The 12474-nt window shown below is 30.5% G+C and overlaps 2 protein-coding genes across 2 annotated transcripts; both read left to right on the forward strand.

Annotated features, from left to right (window-relative positions):
- Positions 1-8: 8 nt before the first annotated feature.
- LOC139907451 (huntingtin-like) lies at positions 9-3357 on the forward strand. Its single transcript, XM_071893878.1, has 2 exons — positions 9-2708; positions 2773-3357. Exons 1-2 carry the CDS (start codon positions 58-60, stop codon positions 3080-3082), a joined length of 2961 nt encoding a protein of 986 aa, XP_071749979.1. The 5' UTR covers positions 9-57; the 3' UTR covers positions 3083-3357.
- A 446-nt stretch (positions 3358-3803) lies between these two features.
- Positions 3804-7132, forward strand: LOC121116288 (chymotrypsinogen B2). The gene is made up of 7 exons (XM_040710531.2): positions 3804-4138; positions 4192-4331; positions 4395-5751; positions 5805-5969; positions 6023-6234; positions 6320-6533; positions 6600-7132. The coding sequence occupies exons 3-7, from the start codon at positions 5691-5693 to the stop codon at positions 6890-6892; spliced, it is 945 nt and encodes a 314-aa protein (XP_040566465.1). The 5' UTR covers positions 3804-4138; positions 4192-4331; positions 4395-5690; the 3' UTR covers positions 6893-7132.
- The last annotated feature ends 5342 nt before the right edge of the window (positions 7133-12474 follow it).

A 12474-nucleotide genomic window follows, 5' to 3' on the forward strand; every position in this document is an offset into this window, starting at 1 on the left:
AATAAATGTTCTGTCAGAGATAGTCAATTTTCTCAAAATACTGAGCAATGTGCTCGAATGTTGGATTGCTTGAATTCAGAAGAGGACATTTCATCTGTAATTTCCTCAGCAGACTTCAACATATCAATATTTGAATGGCTCTTTAGAGATTCTTCTACTTCCGCTTTACTGCTAAAAACGTGTAAAACGCAATTTTTTCAATATCATTTGAAAAAGTTTGCTGATAAATATCTGACTCAAACACCTATTGTTTACGGCCCACGAGACTGGAATCCATCAGTTTTGGAGTCTCGATATAAGGAAAAAATGGATTCCAATTTTTCTTGTAAAATTTTTAGAGACATCCTCACAAAATCTCTTTCTATATTTTCTTTGATTCCTCCAGAGATTTTAAATTACGAAGATGATATCGTTTACTTGAAGCGAATTCCGTTAATTTTAGCCCTTGAGTTTGCAAAATGGCTTTTCTTTTATTGTACTGAAAGTGGAGTTAAAGGGAAAGAAGAACTGCACGAAATAGTATTCAAGGCGCTGGATTATGTCTTAAAAAATCCACGTATAAGTTCAAAAATTACAATGGAAGAAGGATCACTAGCTGTTCATGCTGTTTTCTCTGTCCTTCGTGGGGACGAAGATATTGCTGTATCAAAAATACCAACATGTAGTCGCTACAAGGATATTTTAAAAGACAATAGTCCCAAAAATAGTATTGTATTAGCTGCTTTAAAAATCAATCGTCTCTTTGCTTTGTATTTGAAGGAAGATGAAGAGAAACTGTGGAAGAATAAATATTTGAAGAAACCAATATCGAATATAATTCTAGGTCTTGCAAGGCTACCTCATTTTATTTCGTATGTTAGTGTTCCAATAGAAGTATGGAAACTTGGATGGTCAGATGGGGTTCCTTTCGGTCCTAATGAGATGAAATTTCCACTTTTATCATTGGATCATTTGCAAGAGATAGATATATTACGAGAATATACAATCAGAGTAAATGCCATTGGATGGAGTGATCGTCTTCAGTTTGAAGAAACATGGATGAGTCTCCTAGGTATATTTAGTGTCATGCAAGATGAATTGTCTGAAAACGATATTCATTTCTTAAACCACTGCTCTGCCTTAGTCGTGCGGACGGCCACAAATTTGCTATTAAAAACATTGTGTATACCGAATCTCGGATTAACTAATACATCAGGATTGTTAAGACACAGTCGCCATGTTTCCTCGGAATTTATTTCGACGTCTCAAGGAAAAGCTCTGATTGCACTTCAAGATAAAATGAATAAATTATTAAAAGACTTTAGATCAGCATCTGCATTACCCATCAATAGTTCGATAAATTTGGAAGACATATATGATCTGAATAGGAGCTATGGGTGTGGACAAGTTAGCTCGAATTATATTTTAGCTACAATTAAATATTATGAAGGCAAAGCGTTTGAAAATAATGCTAATGATCAGTCACTTCCAATTTGTTTTCTTCAAAGAGAAGAGGCCCTTGCCAATTCAGGACTTGATATGGACTCCTGTCTGCATTTTTTATTTGACTTGTATTCTTCTTGGTTTAAAAATCCTGGTGAAACTCCTCTCGTTCTATTAACTGAAGCTGTTAGAAGTATTGTTGCTTTATCAGATATATTTACTGCAAAAAACTCATTTCAATGGATGTATCTTTACTTCTGCGAAATTTTAAAAGTTCATCCAATGGAAGATGAAATTATAGTATCTTTACTTCGACTCGGAATTTGTAAAGCTATCTCTGTATTGGGTGTTTCTATTCTGTTGAACTCGGATAATGATGCAGAAGCATTACTATCCGAGGATAAGTTTAAAAGACTGCTTGAGTCTGGTTATAATAGTCCCTATTTGCCGTCTCGATTCTCTTCTTTACAAGGAGTTCTTTATATACTTCAGCGAAAAGATTTATTGAATGATAACAATTATCATTTGTTTAGCTTTATGGTGCGAAATTCGATTGAGTATCTTGAGAATAGTCTACCCTATCTTACCAACCCATGTCATGATTATCACGCAGCTCTGTGCTGGAGTTTAACATTTTACATTTTAGAAAATTATGAAGAAATGGCCAATGACGTTCCTTGGACCACAAATGTGCTTCAGCTGGCACTCTGCACCCCTGGAAAGACAAATACATCCACCAAAATTTATTTGATTATTCTTTCTGGATTTGAAAGACTTATTTTAGCAGGGAAGCTAACGAAAAGATATCCTGGTTCTGGCATTCGAGCCATGGACCAAGTTGTGAAGCTAACAACAGATCTTCTTACTGAATCAAATCCTGTTCTTGTTATCCCCTCAATACAACTATTTTTGTCCACTATGTACGGGAGTGGAAGTCCTGCAATGAATGCAAAGAGTGATGATGGGCACGGGCCTTCAACTCCTGAGAGACTTATGCATGCCATGGAACAAATGTCAATTCTCTTTGATTGTATTCGTCGATCTGGACCTAAGGAAGCTCACTTTTTGTGTCAAATTCTTCCTTGTGTTCTCGTTGATTTCTTTCCTGCGGCAGACATTATAAACAGAGTAATTACGGAATTTATTAGTCCAGGACAACCTCATCAGACTTTATTGGCTGGTGTAATGTTCTCAGTCTTTAAAGAGGCTAGTCAAGAACATTCAAACATGCTACAAGACTGGGTCTTGACTATATTGCCCACCTTTGTGAAGCGTAGTCCTATAAGGTATGATCCATTATTATTTGAAAATAATCCTTATAATATTTTTATAACTAATTTCTATTTTTAGTCATTCTGCTTGGTGTTTGTCTTGTTTTTTTTTATGTGTTCCTCCGTTACTCAATAGTTCAATTCAAGAGGAGTCTCAGGATTCATCATCTCCGTTCATTCAATCTGATTATTGGCTTCAAGCTCTTTTTCCTCATCTTCAAACTCGATTAGGGAGCTTTAGCTCTGAAGATAAAAAGTTATTTTGCCTGGTAGCTAAAGAATTTTACTCCCATTTACAAGAAGAAACCCAAAGGGAGAAATTTATATTAGCTTTCAAAGAAGTGGCTCATCCAAAAACACCCTACCATGATCTCTTACAAATGATTTGAATCTAGTTTACATTCCTTATTTTGTTAATTAAACAATTAAATTTTTATTGCATTTTATTTTATAGAAGTAAAGTTGTCATTTTTACAACAGCTATTTTAGCTTATGAAGTTAATTATGCGGTTATTTTGGAAAAAAAATCAATTGATATACATAGACACCAATGTAACTTTTCGAAGACATGTTCAATATTTTTTTAATATTATAAATTACTGTGATTATTATTAATAATTAATTATGATGAAGCGAAAAATAAATTATATGTACCTATAAACAAGTATTGATTAATTAAGATGTTTGATGCCTTCTATATTTAACCTCTTTTATTCTATCCAAAACTCAAAATACAATTTCAAATATTTTGTTAATTTTAAAAAATGGTCAGTATTTTTCGTGAGTTTTCATCGTTTCATTTATGATAACCTTCATAATAGTTTGTGGCGAAGCTATCCTCACATAGCAACTTTATTTGCAAAGTTTAAAAGTTATAAGCGTTTTATGTAAAAAAATGAAAATAAACAAAACGTTTTAGGGGAGAGTAGTTCAACTGTCATGAAATTCCATTAGATTGGGATCACAATCATAGATGTTCAATATGCTATCCACCGGTATATTAAAAAAAAAAAAAATTAACGTGGTAACCCTGACAATTTAAAGAATATTTTGTCCAAGATAAAGTATCTTGTTTTTGGCAAGGACATCTAGATTTTTTCAGCTGTTACTCTTCATTGTCATTTTCATTATTATTTTAAACGTTATAAATGTGATAATTAAATTAAAAGTATTCATTGACGTAAAGTGGTTCTCCCTAAGATTAGATTGGGCAACCCTAGATTGTTAATCATCTACGGTCAAAAAATTTATGGAGAAATACACGGGTAAACCTATCCCTTCCCGAGGAACCATTATTAAATTAATGGAGGATGTTGGTACTGATGTCATTTATAGAAATACATATAAAAATGTTTTGAGTCATCCACACCAAATGACGATCAAGTTATCAGTAAAAAGTATTTACGAATATCGAAATGGAACTCTGAATTTTGTACTATTTAACAGTAAGTATTCATTTTTTTTTTAAATCTAACCCTAAAATATGATTATATTTTAGCTAAACATATAAAGAATTATGATACACAACTCATTAAATAGCAAAAATAACTGCTTAAATGGTCACAACAATGGGGGTAGTAGCTTTGGATGGTTTACAACTAGTTTGTCTGAGACTAGTTTCTTCACTTAAAGACTTGAGTATGACAATTAGGTTTTCCCATATTACATAGTCAATAAATATTACTTTTTTTATCACTTAAGGCTTAGCTATAGTTGATAGGCTCCAAGAAATGGTGTTCAGAAAACTCTTAAAAAGTAAAAAAAACTGCTTAAATGGTCACAACAACGGGGCTAGTTACATTGGGTGTAGCATTATAATTAGCAATTGTGTATATCCTTCATGATGATAGTATGTTGTTATATAAGAATAAATAACGGGGAAAATATCTTTTTTGATGCTCTTAATAAAGAATAATATCGCCGGATATTACTACATTATTATCTTTTGCTCTAAATCCGTAAGATGGATTTATTTGTAACATTTTTTTTATTAGTATATTTATTGTCTAATTTTATAATTAGACAATTTACTTTATTATTAATATTTAGTTAGATTTCATCGGTATAGATATATCTATCCTGCGCACAATTGTATATAGCAACTTCCACATGAAAAAGAGGGGTGATTATCTTTTTGATTAAACTCCACGTCTCGCTTGTGTTTTGCAGCCTAAAGTTATGACATATTTAACTGGATTCCGGTGTCAGAACAAGAAAATATTATTTGGATCAATCTATTATTTCAATATTCTGTATATATAATTTATTGTTATTAGTTATATGATTCCAATTGTTTAATTTTTTATATTTAACATAAATGTATGATGGTATATTTTTTATTATGTAGATTATATTTAATTAAAGCCTTCTTTTTTAAACTTGGAACCTCAAATATATTTCGAATTCTCTACTTTGTCTTTTCATTAGTTATTATTCTGAGAATATGGTTCATAATGAATTACAATTTCATGGAGTGTGACGTTTTCAAATCTACTGTAACGGATAAAAAACGTCTAAGTCAATTATACTTAATGTATCTTCATTAACCATTTTGCTAATAAATACTTTCAATATACCCTCAAAAATCATAATAAAGCAGGCAGATGACTTATGGTGAAACAACACCTAATCTATTTTTTTCTTTTCTTTAAAAATATAAATTTTCAATCTTTAAACATATTTCAAACCTTTAAAAAAAAAAGGATTTATTGTCACCCTAATAAACAGGTATAGGTACCAACAATGTACAACAGTCTAAAAATGAGTAAATTTTTTTTGTCACTTCCTAGCCTATAGATACTTATTTTTTAGAAACAATTGTTTAACTGCTCATACTTGAATATTTTTAGAAACAATTGTTTAACTGCCCATACTTGAATATTTTTAGAAACAATTGTTTAACTGCCCATACTTGAATATCCATATCCCTTAGAAATGATAGATCTAGTAAGTTGAAAAACATTTAACTTTTAAGCCTTCAGCAAAGAGTGTCATAAAATGAAATTCTTTTTCGAAACAACTTTTTTATTTATTTTCTTCATATCCATTGCTTGGTCAAGTAAGTATTTCCATATAGTCCATTCAGAGTGTTCAAGGATATTCATTTTACAGAGAAGTGCATAACGGAAGATGGCTATACTTGTGTATTGCCATTCATATATAACTACAAGACCTATGATATTTGTACAACGGATTTTAATTGGAAAAGGCCATGGTGTGCAACTTATATGCCTTATACTCATGGATACTGGGGTTATTGCCCACAAAGCTGTTTTAGTAAGAATTTGACAATATTTCATATTGCACTTTAATTTGTCTTCTTTATTTAGCTTGCGGTGTTTCAAATTCTGTTACGAGGTCGTGTAATGATGGTGTCAATAGATATGCTACTGACTCAGATATTCCATGGCATGCCCTTATAAAGAGAAAAAATAGTCATAGTGATTTTTTTTGCAGTGGGGTAATTATCAGTGAACAGTGGGTTTTAACTACTCATATCGGTATCGATAAATTAAAAACACCAGATATAAATCATTTAGAAGTAAGTAACTTAGTCTGTTTTTTCTTCATTATGGAAAAATCTCATTCTTTGATCTATTTTTATGTACATTCTTAATCCTTATTAGGTAAAAGTTGGGAATAAAGATATGAAATCTTTGGAACATGTACAGATTTTAAACATTGAAAAAATAACGAAACATGAAGATTATAATGATTTGAGTATAAGAAATGACATTGCCTTAGTAAAGACTGAAAGCAAATTCATCTTTTCTGATTTGGTTCTTCCAATATGTTTGAATGTAGACAAATCAAAAATAAAATTTGGAGCAACAGGAACAGGTAACTTTTTTCCTGAAATAAGGTAAAAATAAATATATCACTCTTTTCCTTAATATGTGTACATAGTGAGCGGGATTAAGGGTTATAATATGGACTATTTATTAAAAAGTGGTGGCGTGACGATTTATGATAGTATTGAGGGTCGATGTTCTTACCCAGGTGTATTTTGTACAAAACATAGTACATATATTGAAACTCTTTATTCTGGAGCCTCTGTTTCAATGTGTCTCAATAATAAATGTGCTCTGGTGGGTCTACTGGCAACAAATCAATTACTAACTAGTGCCCTAGACCCTTTCATTTACCATTTTACGGACATTGCACACTTCATACCTTGGATTTATAGCAATACAATATAAATTGATTTGAAACGACAACATTTTGATGTATTTTTTTGATAAATAAAGGATACCTTAGATAAAAATTCTTGATAAAGGTTGAATAGTTTTATTTTTTTAAATATGGGCTTTACGAACATAGATATGAGCATAAAATGCAAACAGTCATAAGTTTTAATTATTTAAATTTGTTTAATATGTTTAAACATTTAATAATTATATATATACGCTTATTAGAAGCTTTATTTGATTTATAAGATTTAATATGGTCCGATGTCGTGGGATTATTACAATCAATGGTAGTTAATTTAAATGCAATTTCGGGCGCTTTAAAAAAAAATAGTTCTAGATTTTTAGTAGAAAACATGATTTTTGTTTTATGTGGCGTCATGTATGGTATCTTAGCACGTAACTCAAGTCTACTTAGTTTTAAGTAACCTTTTCCCCTCTTTGTTACCAACAAGGATCTACGGGGGCTTTGTGAAAGTGTGGTCCGAGCTAACTGCAATTTTATTAATTAAATTTCAAATATGAATCTCTAAGGATTTTTGTACCATTTTGTATTTTTTAATTGATCATCGAGAATTGCTTTATTGCTTCGATCCTGGTATCTCATTCCCAAGGAAAGAGTCAACTTTACTTGCTTATGAGGTCTGGTAGTTTTCCATGGATGAATTCTCCTCCCATCGTCCCTCATGAAATTCAATTCAAACATCTCTTGATATGGATGATCAAGCTAGAAGTATTTTCCTTTGATTATCTCGGTATTCCTTTTCCGAGGCATGACTTTATGAAATTTACATATAAATCTGAAAAAATATGATGATAACGTTAACTACTTGCTAGTACACTCCCATACAAAATGTGATCATTAGAAAATTAAACAAAAAATTTTCGAGATGTATATTTTGTAGAGAGATCGTTTTTTAAATTATACATTGAATATGTATAAGCTATGATATTCCTCATCACTATGTATTATGAATAAGTTATAAGTTTTTAAAGAAAAATCTTCTTTTTTATCATTTTTTAATCTAAAAATGGAAATTTATCGAGCTCAGAACAAGATTCACAACACAAACACACATTTTTATCATAAGAAACTCTGCCATAACTTTTATTAATCCGACTTTTAATTTGGAGATAGTTTTAAGGGTAAAAAATGATTCTGAACAATAATTGTTTTATTACTAAAGTCCCAGATATGTCAAAATTCATATGAATGAGAGAAATACTGCAATCAGTTTTGGATTCTACCCTCGTAGATAAATTCGATTATTGTTTTCAATTAATTTGTACAAAATTCTAACCACCCCCATCTCTTCTTGTTTCCCTATGTAAATAATACAATTTGAAATATAACAATTTTGCGAATACATTTACAGCTTACAAGTGCAGTTTACAATTTATTCCAAATCCCAGTATGTAAACAACAATTATGTAAATCGATAGTTAGTGCGTCATATATTAATTGTAGGTATAACTAAGGGTGATAATTTTGGTAAGAATAGAAAAGCGTGCGAGGAGAAAAGAAGAATTACTTATGGCATCATTGATTAAATAATATACATCTTCTTCTATCAATCATGAACGTTATCATTCCCGCCTTTATTATTCAATATTAATATAATATGAGATGGTGATAGTCGATAGAGAACTGAATAAAATCCCCAAAATGACGTCGCCTTCTGTCTGGATTTATGAAAATGGAGGCCCAGGAATTTGGAAAATACTTACCGGATGAGAAACAGATGGTTTGTTGGATTTGTCGATATAAATGTGCCTTTAGACCCCTGTCTAGAATTACACGCCACTCATTATCCTCATCTCATAACAAGAGTATGGATATTCATCTATAAAATCAATTTGACGATGAATACATCAAGTCAGACTTTAACTTTGATCTCACAACGATGCTTATTGCATGTAATATAACCTTATCCATTGCTAATCATCTACGTTCAAAAAATTTATGGAGAAATACAAGGGTAAACATATCCCTTCCCGAGGAACCATCATTAAATTAATGGAGGACGTTGGTACTGATGTCATATATAGAAACTAATTATTTTTTTTTATACTAGCCTTTCAAAATTAACTAGACTTTTACCTGCAAACTTCCAATCTATTTTTTAATCAAATAATTGGTAACTGAAATTTAGAATGGGCATGCTAAAAAAAAGAAACCAAAAATCAACATGGTAATCTTGACAAATGTTTTGGAGGAGAGAAAGAATCATGCTCATGACATTTCATTAGATCAACTGTGACATTAAATAAAAATAACATCTGCTAAGGAAAAGATAATTAATTGTTCAAATTCAAAAATAAAAAAATAAAAACAGTCTAGCTAAAAAATAAACCAAATTTTCATCACTGGATATAACTATCATCTACCTATAGTATTCCTTGCTCGCTGATGATACGTAACCATTTTTAAAACAGGAAGGAATAGTAAATGAAAGAATTTGAGTGGCTTCTGGGACAATACAGTCTGGCCCACCTCCAGCCCCCCTAAACGTCACGTATTATTCCATATGATCAATTCTTTAGAGCAGAGCCTTTGTGACCGACAGCAATTATTTGGAGGACCCGAAGACCAATTTGCTGACTACCTGGGACTACATCTCCGTGGACTTACATGATACGTGCAGAATGCAAGTCCATTCCAGAAAGACTTACGGCTGGGGTTAAGGCTAAGGGTGACTATTTTGAATGAAAGTTGTGTCACTTGTTTTTGGAATTTGTGTGTACTATAAATTTTTATAATTTTGGATATATTTTTGTCAGTGAATAAACCAAATAATGTTTAATAGTAGTGCAGTTACTTCAAAATATATGAATCTTTTATTTAAAAATTACAAAGGACTATACATCGGTGTAGGTTTTGTTTATCGATATTATATGTATGCTATTTTTCGGAAGTGAAAACTCGTTACTCTGTAAGATACATCAAAGTTTTAAACATTATTGTCAAATTTTTCAATATGTATCAGAATCCAAGCCAGTCTTTTAGATCTCCAATTTTGTATTTTTTAAACAATATAATTTTAATGACGGATAAATTAAAAGACTTTGGATCTGTTGATTTTTCTAAAATATTTATTACCTAGATTTTTAGGATAGTTTTGTAATTTTACATTACAAAAAAATTAAAGTAGACTTTGTCTTTGGGAACTTGCTGAAGGATAATGTTTACTAATATTTTTTATAAAATCTAATTCGCTAATTTTGAATATGTATCTTTTAAAAAATATACATTATAAAATAAAACACTTACTCATTTCTTTCCACATTAACTCCCCCCGATGGCAATAAGGTAGACTTAATATCCAATGATTACAAAATAAAAATCTTTTTATTGTTTTTTAAACATAATACCTATACTTCGAAAAATTATGACCTATATTTGAATATATTTCTCTAAAATATTGTATACATAAACTATATCTTTTTCTTGACATAAAATGACACATTTAAGTAATAAAATATATTTGTTAATCCTGTATTTGTATTTTATTAAATATAGATATACGTTTAAAAAATTAGGAAGGATATTATTACTAGGTTCAAATATGTAATGGTGTCAACTGAGTTGATTTTGTATTTAAAAGAGTATCAAAAATTTTTTTACTTACACACTATAATAATGAAAACAAAAAAAAATCTTTACAATAGGGCACAAGTTTCTAATATTAAGCAAATACTTAGAGGTACCATCTTGATGATTAAAAATCAACGATATCATACGTATTACCAAGGTTTTTCATTCTAACTTTTTTCTATAAACTTCAAGATTGAAATAATATGAAATTTCCATCTTTTTATTATATATTATACTTTTTGAATTTTTCTCACATACTAAAATGTAAACGTTTTCAAACCGTACGTTTGGAACCCACTTTCATGTATGGATAATTTAATTTTTTTATAGCAAGTTCAATATTGGTCTAGTATAAGGAGTAATTGTTGAAAATTTTGTTATGTTTTGATGAAAAATGGAAATGTAATGGCAGTTTATAATTGTTTGGACACTGGTGTCATTTGAAAGTTATTTTTTTTTTCTCTCTCTTTATTAAATTTGTTCAGGATGAGGGATGTATTTTATACTTTGGTTTTTGTCCTTTTAGAGTATTCATATTAAAGTATTCTTTATTAGTAGACAGATTATCAAGTAATAGATGTAGATACAAATATTTTTTATGAATATTATATTTATAAAATGTAGAATAAATGGAAAGAATACAAGGAACAGGATATTTTAAAAATTTCAAGTTGTTATTATGATATTTCGAAATTTTCAATTTGATGATAATTTCAAAGATGATAAGAGGGATAAAGCATATGTAGTAAAACCACTGAAAGTCTATCTGAACGAAAGGTTCAAAATTTTTTTGTCCGACAATTGTAAAGCTCTACAAAAAAGGCAAAGAAAAGTCGGTCTCATGGATCAATTAACTGCTTCATACCACTAAAATTAAGTGATCTAAGAATCTTCTTCAATCTTCTAGTGTTTGTAAATAGCTATATCACTTATAACATTAAATATCCAAATAAATTATTGCTTTTTGACTTCAAAGTTGTAATTGACAAGAGTCTGATTAAATATTATGAAGGGTGTAATAGAGCAACCCAATCGTCTAGAGCAATGAAAAGAAAAAATGTATATGTTGTAATAGATAATCATAGTGGACAGTTTCCGGAATTAGAACGATAAGAAAAAGATGTGCTTATTATGCAAGCAAAAATATAAAAAAACGAACTTTTGTCATTTGTATGGCTTGTAATTTTGCTTTATACTTAGTAAGATATATAAATTGCTTCGTTATGGTTCACATGTAAAGCGGTTATTATATTTTTATTAACTAATTTTTCATGGTAGAATTATTACTTGTTTGAATAAGAAATAAAAATTATATTGAAATAATTAATTAATGTTAAGAATTCAACTCCATAGCGTAGCTTTAGTATTTTGTTTCTACATAATAAAAAATTACCGTTCACCAACAGAGGGACATCAGTGTCCCATTAAATTCTGGCGAACCTATTTAAGTTATTAAAAAAAAATTATAATTAGTTCTAACATGATCAAAGAAATCAAGAATTGACTATAATTATCTTTGATTTTCTTTTGAACTCCTTGTGGGTCTGAAACGGTTAAGGCTTCATTGGTATGGGCCGAAGCTCCGTCCTGCAGTGGCCTTGATGAACCAATTTATGGTCTTGGTGATCTATGGTACCACCTTTTTCTTCAACACAATCGAGTTGTTGGCTATGGGTAGCTGGTATCCAACAAGAAACATAATTAGAGGCATTTTTTCTCAAGTTGATCCCTAACATCATCATAGAGGCCATATATTTGGTCTTGGTGACTGTCCTGGTGCTATTGATAGGCTTGCCAAATCATACCACCCGATAATTTTGCTTTTTGTAGAAAAAGATCAAAGAAAAAAATTAACCGGTTGCTGTTGTGCTTCAGATCATTCATGAGTTGTTGACATCGCTGAAGGCAGAGTTCTTTTTGACGTTGGTATAGAAGTTGCCTCTCAATTCTTCTAAGCGACCTCCTCCAGCCTTTCATATGGGCTTGTCCACAGTAAACC

Source organism: Lepeophtheirus salmonis, unplaced genomic scaffold (genome assembly GCF_016086655.4).
Source record: "Lepeophtheirus salmonis unplaced genomic scaffold, UVic_Lsal_1.4 unplaced_contig_122_pilon___fragment_2___debris, whole genome shotgun sequence".
In the NCBI taxonomy this organism is placed as follows: domain Eukaryota; kingdom Metazoa; phylum Arthropoda; class Copepoda; order Siphonostomatoida; family Caligidae; genus Lepeophtheirus; species Lepeophtheirus salmonis.